Source organism: Lonchura striata, chromosome 1 (assembly GCF_050655825.1).
Source record: "Lonchura striata isolate lonStrDom1 chromosome 1, ASM5065582v1, whole genome shotgun sequence".
In the NCBI taxonomy this organism is placed as follows: Eukaryota; Metazoa; Chordata; class Aves; order Passeriformes; family Estrildidae; genus Lonchura; species Lonchura striata.
The window spans coordinates 34,532,660-34,547,676 of NC_140703.1; the positions used below are offsets into that span (position 1 = coordinate 34,532,660).

The window sequence follows — 15,017 nt, forward strand, 5'->3', positions numbered from 1 at the left end:
AGGATAGGATAGGATAGGATAGGATAGGATAGGATAGGATAGGATAGGATAGGATAGGATAGGATAGGATAGGATAGGATAGGATAGGATAGGATAGGATAGGATAGGATAGGATAGGATAGGATAGGATAGGATGGCATGAAAAAGAATAGTCTCCAATTCAAGCATGGAAGATCTAGGCATACAAAAAAAGCTTCCTAACAGTAACAATAATATACCTAAATACATTGTTATCACTAAGAATATTTATAAATAACTCAGATGACTGATAGAATCCATTTTACCAAACTGTAGACATCTGCAACGTAAATATCTGTATTTGAACTCATCATTCTCTATGCCCTTTGCAAAGATGAACTTTCAGAATACAACTCTTCTCATCTTAAAGGCAATACCTGACATAACTCATAAGAAACTCACCTTGAACAGGCCTGTTTCTCTCCACCTGCCTGTAAAAGGAGGCTGAAGTAACTAATTCAAATATAGACTTTTACCCTGTTGTTTTATATAGTTGCATCAGAAACTGTCAGGAACAGTTAAACACAGATAAGTGATCACAGGTTTGGATGAGGTATCTCTGGAGGCACAGTCACAATTCGATATTCAGTGATGCTGTGCTATCATACAGCGCTGACTTGCTCTAGTCGAGATTTTCATAGTCCAGCCACTAGAGAATACTGTCTTCCATTTAGTTCTAAAAAGCTTTCTTATGACACTTCTGAAGTGCATAAAAGGACCAGAATGATGACTTTCACAAATGCTCTATTTTGTTGGACAGCAAGAAATAATGGATCACTGTTATAAATATATCCATAGAGCAAGCTGGTTTTGAGCTTCTGTCTTATTTCCTTTATATTTTCAGTTGCACTTTAAAATAAAAGATTATGTTTGAGGGATAAATCTGACCATTATTAGCTGTAATGTTTAGTTTGCTCCACTGTCTGTGGCTGCCTCTGTTTTCAAGCACAGGAACTATTGGGTTCTTTGCAAAAAGAAAATATCTCCTTCATTTAGCACAATGGTCCTGACAATATAGCTGGCTTTCACTCCAGTGGAGAAAAACACCCTCTTTTTCCTCCCTAAGGCCTTCCTCAAGCAAATTCAATGTAAGGGATGGAGAATATTAACTTGGATTTACTGAGGAATATTGCTACAGTAATTGCAAGCAGAACATTGATGAAATGCTAATAACATTTCAAAAGATTCATCACAGAGTTTCCATCAGTTCTTTTCAAGGCAAGAGCAGGAGCAGTGAGTATTAAAGCAAAGAAATTTGAAACTGGGCCCCTGGAACATTTTAAAGAGAAAACCAAAGCAACCACATATCAACACACAGATAGGTGGCCTTAGCCAGCTTTCCTTTCCTGAATCCCTTTTTTTCTCAACAATTTTTTTGTTTGTCATGTTGGGAACTGTCTATTCTATTCAAATTGGATCCTTACAATGGGTCTATTATTATGGCAGCTGAACACTGCCATGTAACCATTCAAACCATGTGGGAAATGATGCACTTAAAGGAGCATTTCAAACAGGTTACACTTACAAATAAAAATTAAACAAAGGAAGAGGGAGGGGAAAGGTCTCTCAACAGCAGGATGAATCCTTCCAGGTGCTCTTCACCTGCCTATCTATCTTCATCCTTTTTTATATCATAAATGTGATGTTTTCTTCATGATATTTCTAAGCAGGAAATTGCTAACTGTAGTACAGAGAAGTACAAATATTTCAGATACTGCCATCTCTGGGTTTTTCAATGCATCCTATCTTATATCTGCTTAAAAACTCTTTGGGGATAGTCTTGAACAGTTCCAAGACTACTTTTAAAGCTTAGTGAGGCAAATTGCAACAGTAGGAATTGAGCAGTTCATTAATTACAGAATTGTTTCCAGAGCAAGCTCTCATTAGTCATTGCCAATTGTCATTCTACATCAGACATTTCAAACAGGCTCAAAAAAGACACTGCAGCAGGAGGTAGGTGAAAAGCTGTGAAAAAAGAGGCTCTGATGGAACTTTCATACTTCCAAGGCTTTCAAAGCCAAGAAAAATTCTCTGACATACAACCTAAATCTCCAATACTGACTACAGTTAAGGAGAACCAGGTGTCCAAATTACTTAGAAAAACTCAGCAGAAATTCTGTCTGACTCTTGACTTGGTAGAGGGAGCTTATTCAAGCTCTAATTCACCTACTACCAGTATCTAGTGTTCGCATGAAATCCAATACTCTTTGTTCAGGCCATTTTATTTGGACAGTAATTCTGATCAGGGAATTAAATTCTACCAACCTTGCATGGTTCAGAGAACACAGAATGAAGTCAGCAGTCCCAATATTCATAAAATACTTACTCATAAAATGTTGTCCAACCATTTTCATTGCTTTTAGTGGCAAGCAGACCAGAGTTGCCGTGGTAAGTCATCATGGCTATTTCATGCCCCTGTGTTGTTACACTCTTGAGTGCACTGTTGGTACCAATTGTCACCCAGTAGACTTGGCCGTCAGGCACCACCAGCCAGAGGGGCATACCTGTGGAATCTCTTCGGATATTGACCAAGTTGCCATTATTGTCAGTGATCAGGGTTATATCTCCATCTCCAGAATAAGTAAAATTGTAAAGATAATCTCCAGTGGTAAGGCTCTGAGTATAGAGGTGCTTCCCACTGGTGTCAAACAAGTAGAGTTCCTGGTCTATGGGGGAGGATAACTCATAGAGATTTTGTGTGTTGAGGAACGGTTTGTTTTTCCGAATGAAGCGGATTCGGATGTTCCCCAGATCGGCAACGTACAGCTCCCCATCTGCACACACGGCAAGGGAGGACGGCGCGTTGAGCTTGGCGTCCTTGGCGTAGCCGTCGTCCCCCGAGAAGCAGTCGCAGTTGGCATCGTTCTTGCAGTCGCAGCTGCTCGGGGCGCCGGCCACCAGGGAGATCTCCCCGTTGGTGGTGACCTGCCTGATGCGGTTGATCTTCTTCTCGTCGGTCTCAGCGATGTACAGCACCCCGTTATGGGACACGGCCAGGGCGGTGGCAGACTCCAGCGTGGCGTGGATTGCCACCTTGCTGAGGAGAAAGTGATCCATGCCTGGCACCTGGCAGTGCATGGGCCTCCCTGCCACGATGCGCACTTGGTGGTTCTCAGAGATCTGCAGCACAACGTTGTTGTCGAGGACGTAGAGTGAATTATCCATGGGATTCACTGCCAGATCCGTGGGCCATTCTAGACGAACCTTCATGGTAAAAAAACACAAGGGAATTTTTATAGCAAAACATTTATCTACTGCATGATTGCTATAAATCAATCACAATGAGGATGGAATCTACATGGATTAAAGGGGGAATGGATGAAAAACCCTACACCTAATTTTTACTTAATAGGTGACTATAGAGGATATAACCTGCTGTGAGTGAGAGGGCTTAGCTCCTGGTCACATCAAGCAGTCACAGGGGGACACCACACTCTGCACTGGAACACTGGTGGGAACAGGATGATGGACAGAGGCAAACCTTTCTATGATTTTCCCTCTCCTGCGCTTTTTGAATTGATGGAAGAGATAGCAGAGACCTGGGACTAAATTTTGCTATATGAAGTGCTATGAAATCAGACACATATAACAGTGATTCTTTTACTAAAGGATTTTTCACACAAATGGCTGAACTCCTCTTGGTAAATGACAAGGAGGGATAGACACAAAACTGGCAGCTGTGCCAGCAGGTGTGAATATCTGTTATAACCCATAGTTTTCTGCTTTATGCTGCAAAAATGCAGAATAGCAATTCACAAGAAACTCAGGCAATTTCAGTTCATGGAGTACAATACTTGTGCCTTCACGGTGATTTTCACATTTTGTTTTAGCATAATGGAAAAATGGGTTCAGGAGTGACATATCCCAGTTCTACTGATAATCCTCTAAAAAAGTGACTGGCAACACCTAAGTGAGTAAGCACTGCAATGACTTCATTTCTAGCTCTGCTTCTGCAATACTCTCTTTTCAAGTGAGTCTTCTCTTTTAGTTGACAAACCTAAGAAATGTTTACCAACAGAATTCAGAACTTTTTTTTGATAAAAACTCCAAGTTGTGCATTTTTTTTTTTTATTATTTTATTTGATTTTAGGTTTATATAGAAAAAACAAAAAACAATCTTGTGCTGATGGGAACCTATCAATTCCAGTATAGTTTTGTTGTTTTGAACCTTCTTTTCACAACATCCATCTCAGTTGCTGCTTCTCATTTGTCTGATGTGACTAAGTTTAGAGGAGCATTTTTTAACCTTCTTGGAAGGAGGAGGAGGAGGATGCCAGCAGACTCAGGTCCATGAAAGCATCTTTCACTGTGATTTTATTTAAAACTGAGAAAGAACAGACCAGATAAGATTCAGGAACATAGGAAATTCCTATTTTTAAGGCCTGTAGTTCAACATCTCTGCTACAGCCATGCTTTATTTTGATGCTTCTATTTGTCTTTTCAGCATTTATTTTAAAGGATCAGATGTAAGGTATTTAGTTCATTGTGTCTTCTAGCGCTTGAGTGTGTGAGGCTTATTTTCACTGCTAAGCAGTTTGCTGAGCTCTGTCTATGCTGCTTCTCTGCTTGCAAAATTTCCTTCCTTTTCTCAGCTCCTGGCCTATTTTAACCCTTCTTGTAGTAAAACATTATAGCCTGTGGTTTTCTCCTTAATAATTCATGCCTCCATCCCTTCCAGTGGTCTTTAAGCTCTGCAGTCTTCAGTTAGCATCAAGAGCTGAGTTTATTCTGAACTGACAAGGGAATTTTCAATTTCTTAAAAACCATTCCTTGTCAACAGCGGCAGCTAAATATTTCATGTCCTTATGTCCCAGGGAGCCTCAGGGACCTGGCAGAAAAGACCCTTCTATCTGCTGTAAATGATGAAAAGCTGCTTTCCAAGCTGGATTTTATTTTTTAATTAAGCTTATATTCAGTATGTTTCTCTAGAACAGGAGTGGTTAATCTGCCAATCCCAGTACAGGTTAATTTAAAAATGGCTCCTGTCATTTCATGAAAGGAAAAAAAAAGAGTTTTCAGCTGATACATGTTAATCTCAGAAGTGTTTGAACATGACATTGGTTTACATAGGAGCTACATAACCTGGAAATAAATAATTTTTAAAGCCTGATTATATGACCGTCTTGTGCTAGCTGACCCTGAAATTCACATGAAGAAAAAATTACGTCTGTAAGATGAGAAACATACTACAAGGTGGCCTTTAACCATCTAAATTTCACCTCTATAGAAGGCAGAAAAACTTTTAAAGTATTTTTAAAATTTACCTTTTAAATTTTTATAATTTCAGCTTGTTCATAAATTACAGACAGTGGGAGCCAGTTGCAAGGAAGCAAGAATAAACTTTTCAAATTAGAGGGAAAAAACAAGAACAGATTCCATATGGAAGCATGGAAATTATCGAGGTAGCTACAAAAAGGAAACCCCATTGACATCTTTTGTGGCTGAATAACAGTACTTAGCCCTCCAGCTATGATCTATATTTTCATAGGAGAGGACAACATTTCTGCAGTCAGGCAAACAACAAGTGGCACAAAGGTTTCAAAGGACACTGTCCTAAACTGGCACAATTTGACAAGTTGGCCAGTGCCACACAAAACTGAGTGCTGGGCTGTAACAGATTTCTCTTCTGCAGCATCCAGCAGTAAAGCAATCAAAATCAAAATGAGATTTCTTTTTTTTTTCTTTTTTTTTTTTCTCTCCACCTTGAAGCAGCAGGACTAAAAAGCCCAGCATGGTGGTAGCTGCAACCAATTTGCAATCTGATGCAATTCAAGATTCTTGTTTTCCTGCTGTTGCTAATTTTGGCACCACATCCTCCAATCAATATTTCCTATGTTAATTTGATTCAGGTCTAAAATTGTGCTGGGCCAAATTAGGATGAGGGGAAGAAAATAAAAAAACCTGTGATTAGCTAAGATGTTATAATGGAGCATGGCATACAGTGCATGGCATATAGTCCATGGCGTACAGTTAGACATTATCATAACAACCTGCCTTGCCAGGAATCTGTGCTTTCCCACTGACTAGAAACACTGAAAGAAGTCAGTTCTGTGGCTGGAACATCTTTAAAAATCTCACCCCCAGAAATCTATGAGTTAGAGCAGTCAAGTGTTTCCTTATGTCTTTACAGGGTAATTCTTTTATGATCCAGTCAATTTTATATCATAAACTATGTAGAAACGGAACTCTCCTTGAGCCCTTACCTCTTTGTCAGACCTGCTGGGGAAGCAGAGACATGCAGATAAGGGTGAAGGTGTAGGCTTGCATTCTGTAAAAACAAAACCAAACTATTGTCTTACCTGAGAAATGTCCATAACAGAATCACAGCTGAGAGGCCGAGCAGATGTCAAGTCATTGGAACCCAACATGGTTGAGATGATCCCATTCTGATCAATCCGTCTGATCATGGTGCCATCCACAAAGTAAATCAGCCCAAACTTGTCCACGGTGATGCCTGGAAAAGAACAAAGAAAGACAGTCAGAAAGTGATGGCAGCCTGACATGAGGAGCTATTGCTCCTTTTTATGGCAATCCAAATGGATGAGAGGAGAGTTGGGCATGTGGTTATCAAGAGCTTTGAACTGGCACCATTCCATGGAAGGCACTTTTCAATGCAATTCAGAAATCCCTGCTCACTCCTGGAAAAGGGCATGGCATTCGGTGAACTGCTGAAATGAAAAGATTTTCTAATAACTGCACGTCTTGCATGTTCAGAAACCTGGTTGTTGTATTGCTCATGGTATGAATGGTAAGCCATGCATGTAAAAATGTTTCACTGATGAATCTTTCAAAAATGGGATAAAGAAAGGCTGTGAAAGATCCATCAGGTCAATGAAATTCCAGAGGGATAAATGAGAAAGGGTTTTCCCTAGGATAATCCCACTATTATACAATGTTTCACCTGATTCTGAACTCTGCTAGTGATTAATTTCATTGCTGAAACCTCCTTTGTAGACATACTCCTGTCAATGGATTTGAGGTCTGCTGACAGCAGTTACAGGCTGCTGATCTCATTTCTTGCCCTGCAGATAGTGCTCTACACTTTCTAATTAGACCTCATAACAGTCTATGAGTGTGATCATTCTAATTTTACATATCAGAAAGATAACAGACAATGCAATTCTCACAAGGGCACAGAGAAAGGTCATGACTGAGGCATGAATAAGAAGTTAGGGGCTCTATTCACCTCCTCTTTGTGCAAGTATAAATTAAAATAACTCCACAGTCATTCACCTCATCTACCCTATAGAGGCAGAATGTCAGACAGCATAGTATTTGAGCGTGTTAAAGACACTAAAAGCTTGTAAAAAACCAGAAATGTAATGTAGAGGCCTGTAACATCTTTTGCTACGCAAGCGAAAATTCTGCTTGAAATATATGAATATTAGGCTCTCCCTGTTTTGTTTCTTTTGCTTTCAGGGTTAACAATCACTTGGCAAAAGCCAGACATCTGCATTTTACATCTAAGAAAGTATCTGAAGCTATTCTAATCAGTGGAGAGAGAAATCTACTTTGAGAGTGCAATTTGCATCACCCGAAAGCCCATATCTCCAGCAGATTATACAAATCCTGCTAGAAAAACCTTTTCCTCCCATTTGACTATAAACGAATACTACAGAAAATATCTCTAAAGAAAACATTTATATTATAGGCAGATTAAATTACTGAGCTGAATCCTCACAAGACTGTCACTTTGGCTGTCATCTTGGTGACAGAAATGATAGAAATTCTGTTTCAGATAGAAAGCTTTGAGAATGTTTGAGGAGTGATCAGACCTTGTGTTCCTCCAAAATGCTATTTTGTAGCCAGATCTCCTTATTCGAAATATCTACACCTTTAGTCTCCATCCTCTGTGAGCTCTGCTGTGAAGTACAGATGCAGCAGTTCACAGATGAAAAATTCTAGATTTTCATAGAGTAGGGACTAATCCTCTGATTGCTTTGGCAACTAAAATCATGGCCTTCAGCCAGCACTGTAAGTATTGCATGGGCTGGAAGCCATGGAGGTAGGTGATATGTGGAAAAACATAGCAGATTTGATTATAAGGAAATCCACAGAAGATTATCTAGCCTGGCAGAAAAACATCAGGACTAAGTCATTGTTTGAGACAAAGAACAAACTTCTGCATTGAGCTGAGATAAAGGAAGGGATTCAGACATGGCTGCAACCTGTTGATTCCAAGTCAATTAGGAGTCAGAAAACTGGTGTTTTCAGATCACTGAGCTGAATGGGAGCTGTGTATTATTGCCAGGAGGCAAAACCAGCATTTTTGTTACTTCTTCACAGCATCACCCTGTTTGAAGGGCATCACTTTGACCTGGATTGGATATTTGATCATCAGAGCTGTGTGGTTTCAGAATAGCCTCTACTGCAGTGAGGAAAAAAATTACTTGCTGCTTTCAAGATGAAGTTCATTAATTTTGGAGGGGATTATATAGCAGGATTGCTGAGATAATGGATGACAGGACTGAATGACCTGAAAGATTGCTTCTAGTCCTACACTTTAATACCTGTGTTGAATTCATGCCAAGGACTCATTTTTGCAGGGCCATGAAACAAGAGCCCTGAAGAGGAGCACAAGGCAACTGTTGAACATCTGAATTTAGTGAGGATAGTGAGGCACTGGCAAAAGTTTCCTGAAGTAATTGTGGCTGCCCCATCCCTGGAAGTGTTCAAGCACAGGTTGGACGGGCTTTGAGTAACCTGGTCAAGTAGAAGGTGTCCCCCACAGGGTGGATAAGAACTAGATGATCCTTATGGTCCTGCCAATCCAAACCATTCTATGATCTGATGAATGCTATGGGAGAAACCGTAGTAGTGGCGGCCATTTATTCTCACTATAAATATAAACACATCACTTGTATTTTAGCGTTTCGTTAAATGCTTGCAGAAGGTTCTGATGGGATAAGCATCAATATCTCACTGGCATCCATGGCTTTCAGCAAGCTATCTTCACCTCCCATGACATCTGTCAGCACTATGCCCTCTTCAATGGATCCTTCCAGGATACTGGCACATGTCACCTGTCACTGGCATCTGCTGTTGAAGGTCTCTAGTCCTCTTAATTATTTTGCCTACTGAGTGTCAAGTTCTTTCATGTTTTCTGGCATTTGCTTAAAAGCCAGGAACACAACTGAGCTCTTTAAGCAATATGGCAGACATGCTTTTTTTTGGAAGAGGCATGATAGAAGGTTTAGTTGATCTTAATTGGCTTTTGTCAAACACAAGAGCTTCTTACCCATTCCTTGGTTCACAACAAGTATTTTTCTGGGTGCCTGTCCATTACTCTGTGTGACAAGCCAAAAGCCAGTGAAGGGTGGCAGGCTGGATAATACGATTTTCAATGAGGCAGAATTTTCTCCCTTAGCTAATTCCATATGCATTGCATTGGATTTATCAGCAGTGTCTGCTGGCAGTGGTTCACTGTGTGCAGTGCTGGGGTTTGATGGCTGGTCTGATTACCCAGTTACAGTAATAATAACCTGGATGCACTTCGGCCCTCAAGCCAGCGCTGATCAGCTGATAGGTCACAACTTTATTTTGCATTCCAGCTTAGACAAAGAGCTTGCACACCTGAGTAAGTGAAAGTGGGATAGCAAAGTTGCCACTCATCACCCCGCTCCAGGGCAATGGGTACGTGTATGTGTTCTTATCACTGAGCACTTTTCTGCTTATCCCTCTTTCACAGAGGCTAAGCAATCTCAATTGCCTCACATTTCCTGAGATGTTCTGTAGGGCAGCAGAGTTTGCAGTCTGTCAAAGCCCCAAATTCCCACTTGCACACATTCCTTACGTGGCAGCTGTTCCAATCCTTTCCTGATTTTGCTGATTGTCTTGGAATCAAAACTAATCATGGAGAAGAGCCCTGCTATCCCACAGACAAGTGTCTTTGGATAGATGACTTCTGTGAAAAGGGAAAGAAGCATCTCATGGATGCTTTGCAGCAGACTGTAGAGGTAAGGTTGGACGTTTCTTTTTCCTTTCTGATATAGGCACAGTTCCAGTGCTGGGAGCTGGCTCCTGCAAACAGGCACAGAAATGGGTAATTCACATGTTATGCGTGTTAAGCCCAAGGCCTTGGCTTGCTTTGGCAGAAGGCTCCTCTCATGTTTCCATAGGAACATAAGGGAATTACAGCCTTTCAGCATACAGCTCGAAGTTCAGCCTCACAGTTACTAAGAGGAAACAGCTGCTGCCACTACCCAGGTAGTGTTACAGATCCAAACCTTAAGTTCTGAGATATGAAATACATACACTATGAAATCATGCTGGCTCCCCTTGCATAAGCTGAGATCTCTCACAAAATAAGGGCTTGTAGCACCATGTGCATCTCACCAGTGAGCTGGTGAGCTGATAGAAAGTTGACGTGATGACATTTGCTTGAAATGTCAGGACCTTGTAGTATGAAGAGGTGACAGCACAACATTATGCTACAAATAGCTACTGGGACATGGTGAGTTTCTTGTAGAAGACAAACCACTAAAATTGATTGCATGGTGCATATTTCTCTAGTTAGGAAAAGAAAAAGGGGAAAACCCCTTTTAACTGAGAAACCAGGTGCTTAAAAGAAATCAAAATTTGGACCTTTCTTGTCTGACTGGATGCTGAATGACTGAGTAATAAAATGTCAGATCAAAATCAATGTCAGTAAGTACAGAAGAATTCACAGGGGAAGGAGAAAGCCTAACTGCCCATATACACTGACAATCTGAAAAAGAGCACACAGTAAAAAGATTCTAGAATTCCTGCGAAAAGTTTTCTGCTAAGATTCGTTTTGTGCTATGCAGTGGTCAAGAAGGGAACTACAAGACAGCAAAGAATTGGCAAAGACACAGGAAAAAGCAAAAAAACCAGTGGCTTGGCCTCAAAAGGACCATTCTTTTTCATTACTTGACTAAAGAAATTGTGGAAATTATTACCACAGAATGCCTGGAAGAAAAAGATTTAGGTGTTCAGGATGGTTTTTAAGTCAATTGATGCTGGTACATAAGCATGGATCTGGTGCAGCTTCTTTAGAAATTCCCCTAAATGCTGATGGCTAGCATCTGGAGTGTTAGCACAGGAAGACCACACTGACCCTGTCTAGAGACTTAGAAGTGTCTCTGCTGGCCAGAGTAAGGGACAAGAAATTTTGTTCAGTCAGCCTCTGGTCTTCCCCAGAATGGTCCTATTATTATCTGACCATAAAAATGTTAACAGATTGTGGAGGGTTGGATTCCTCAATTAATTCTGTCAAACTCTTCAACACTTAGTGAACAACTGAAATTTTGTTTACACATTCAGCAGGGCAGAGTGAAAGAACCAATCTGTCCCCAAATTAATTACTTCATTTCACATTGGTGTTACGGTGCTAAATGAATGAGATGCCCTCTATCTCCCTATATGCCTTCTGAAACCTTCTTCCTATTGTGTCAGACTTGTCACTGCAATCTCTCTTAATTGCAAGCTCCTTGGTAATTTCTCTGCCACAACATTTTCCCAAGAAGAACCAATGGTGAATACTCAGATGAAAAGAAATGCTCTGACAAGCTGGAGTTTTAATTTTTCTTTAGATTGCTTGTAGAAGAGGATCATTATTAGCAGATGATAATTAGGAAGTGGTAACACTTTAATTTGCAAGGATATATTGAAATTCATTAGCATCTGAAAGCTTTGCTGTGCTCTGTGGCAAATGAATTGGACAGATCAGACTGGTTCCTAATAGCTATGATAAATACCCTGACCAAACCACTGCCACCCCTATTTCATCTGTGGATCTATCCACAGTGGATCTACCTAGCACAGTGTTCTGCGCTTCTGTAGCCTATCTTTATTAAACAAGCCAAAGATGGGTAAAGTGTGAAACTCCTGAAAGGTTTTACCCCACTTAATGTCTTTTCTGAGCTGATGGTCTAAAGGGAGTTCTTCCTACACTGGAGTGAGACAAGAAACCTCTATCCAGAGAGTACTTCAGAGAAATGTATTGACCTGTCAATACAAGCGATTATATATAATAATATATAATATAATATATAATAATATTATAATAATTATATATAATACAATACTGGCTCTGAACTAAAACAGGATGGATTTAGATTATATATGAGAAAGAAATCTTTTCCTGTGAAGGTGGTGAGCCACTGGCACAGGTTGCCCAGAGAGGCTGTGGATGCTCCATCCCTGGAAGTGTTCAAGGCCAGGCTGGATGGGGATCTGCGCAGCCTGATTTAGTGAAAGGTGTCTCTGCCCATATCAGTGGGGCTGCAACTGGATGGTATTTGAAGGTTCCTTCCAACCCAAAGCATTCTAAAATTCTATGAAACTATTCCCTCTGAACTCAAGGGAGTGGAGGTGAGAACTGGAGGAAGTAATCAAAACAATGGGGAAAAGTCTGCTGCTCAGAATGTGCAGAACTATTCTGAACAGTGTTTGCTGCAGTGGGGACCTCATTCTTCAGGAGAAGACCAGCACCCCAGAATGTGGTTCATCCCATCTTGAACACGTGCATTGTCACAGAACGAACCACCTTCAGGATACTAGTTTCTTTCCTCTGAGAAGAGACACAAAAAAACCTATCTAGACCAGTTATTTGACTGGTCTAGAGGACTAAAGGTATATAAAAAGGCATATGTTGACAGCTCATGACTATTTCTCCAGCCTTAATGAATTGCTGGTTTTCATATGACAGGAAGGTATCCCTCAGTATTTTCTAGCAAGCTGCAAATATCAGCTAATTAAAACACCATGAAAGGCAAGACTTTTATTCTTTATGATTTTTGAAAAAGTGCAAAGATGTCCTTAAAATACTGAAATTCTTCTTAGCATGAAACAATTATGTTAAGAGAAAAAAAAATAGCTTTAGGCTTAAAAAGTAGACTTCTGTGAAGAGCGATGATTCTTGAAAAACTGACTTTCCAAGTCCTTCCCTGGCCAGCTGATATCTCTATAGCTACAGAATAGTCTTCTAATTTCCTTTGACCATTCACTTACGAGTGTTTATTTGCCTGACAAGACACAGAAGCAGAGGGTCACTTGAGATCTATCGGTTACTTATACAATAAATCATTTTTATTTTGAAATATTATGAAATACATGAGGCAAGAGCATTTGTTGGATTTTTTTGCTAGGATGAACCACTGTGGAAGTATAAACAATGTTGATATTACATTGTCAGCATAGGTTTTCACTGTTCATCATTTATTGAGAGGACTGGGGAATGAGTCACACCTGCCACAACCATTGCCTCAGCAGAATTTGCAAAGTCAGATTACAATCAGATCAGGGAACACTGTTTAGGAACTTTCTATTGGCAGTGCAGGCTTTCTGCATTATTATTTTCTTCTTGTCATTTTGCTTCATGTCATTTCCTCTTTCACCCTCAATTTACTTCTGTTTTGTGAAATTTTGGAGCTATGAGGAATGAATGCATGAATTTTGCTGTTATATGATTGAGGTGGAAGAATGGCCTCCTGAGAGCCTCAGTTGCCAACAAGATGGATTTCAGTGCTGAAAACTTTGAACTCCAGAGCTGTTTGCTATAGCAAAGCAGAAACATAAGTCATCTAAACCTTGTAACATTCACCCATGGATGGAAATGAATAATATTCCTCTTATCTTGTACAAGGGAGAACAGAGGACTAACAAAAGTGGTGGGATATTTTTTTTTTTTTTTGCACTGATTGAACTTCAAAGAGGTGCAGAAAATTGGATTACAGATTTCTGGATTCCCTGATCTCATGATTCATCTGCTGGACTGCCTGAATCTCTCTGCCCAAGTCATTTAATTTTCTTTTCAGTCAGCCTTCTCATTTCAGTGAGGCAAATTCTACACTATAAACTGACCACCAGTAGCTGTTCCTTTACTTTATCTGTGGTTCTGGCAATACTTTAGCCCAACATAATGGTTAACTCATGGGATTCTTGAGTGCTTGGAAACCATGCTGGACTCTTTGAATATTACAGTCTGTCAAAAAACACGTCCTCCAAAGTACATTTTCCTGCATCCTTACCAGGAAACAACTAGCTGACATAACAAAAAAAAAAAAAAAAAAAAAAACCAAAACCCAACCAAACAAAAATCCAAACAAACAACCAACCAAACCCAAACGAACACAAAAACCCCAAACAAACAAAAATCCAAAACAAACCAAAACAAAAAATAATCACAGCCAGACCTGGCACAAAAGCTCATTAAATCAGTTTGAGTTTCCTGGATTCAGTAACAACAATGTCATCTCTATGTCATGAAAAATAACTTCCTGAGAATCATAGAATCATTGAAGGGTTTGGGTTGGAGGGGATATAAAATAAATAACTTAGTTCCAAACCCTTACTATGGGCTGGGACTCCTTCCACTTGAACAGGTAGGTCAAAGCCCTATCCAACCTGTCCTTGAACACTTCCAGGGACAGGACAGCCACAACTTCTTTGGGAATCTCATTTGCTTTTATTGAAATAACTTTCCATAACATCCATAACAAATGGTTTGGGTTGGAAGAGGCCTCTGAAAGTCATCTGGCCCAAACCTCCTGCCATGGGCAGGAGCCCATTTTAATTTAATTATGTTAATTTATATGTTTATATGTTAATTGTTAAAGGATCCCCGGGTTTTGGTGTGGGGCTGCTTTACAAAGAGGTTGGGATAGTCTTGGCCATTGTTGTGTTGAGGAAGGAGGGAGCTACAATGAAAAAAAAAACAAACCTGCATGACATTGATGTCAAAGCCAAGAACCTGTAAATAACTCCTTTCACTCTGAACAGCGGTGCAGAGGACAATACATAACAGACAAAAATACCCCATCTCAAAAAACATTCCTGCATGAGTGTCCTTCCCAGCCCTCTTCACAAACATGGTTGAAAATCTGTGTAAAAGCAGTGCCTTCCACCTCATCTCTATCCCTTTCACCTCATCCCTATCACCCTGTGTGTTTTTTTTTTTTTTTTCCTGAGGTGCTGTGGACAGCTGGGAGGAGCGACATCCTCCATCTGCAGAGCTTGTTACCTTGAGATTGCCAGAC

The 15,017-nt window shown here is 40.2% G+C and overlaps 1 protein-coding gene across 16 annotated transcripts in view; it reads right to left on the reverse strand.

Annotated features, from left to right (window-relative positions):
- Positions 1-15,017, reverse strand: part of TENM4 (teneurin transmembrane protein 4) — a 1,547,070-nt gene that overhangs the window by 41,593 nt on the left and 1,490,460 nt on the right. For all 16 annotated transcript variants that reach the window (XM_085592903.1, XM_085592878.1, XM_085592882.1 and 13 more), the window contains 2 exons: positions 6,318-6,472; positions 2,345-3,222 (listed from right to left, as the gene is read on the reverse strand). In XM_085592903.1, coding sequence (XP_085449029.1) covers positions 2,345-3,222; positions 6,318-6,472 — 1,033 coding nt within the window. The remainder of the gene's footprint in view (positions 1-2,344; positions 3,223-6,317; positions 6,473-15,017) is intronic.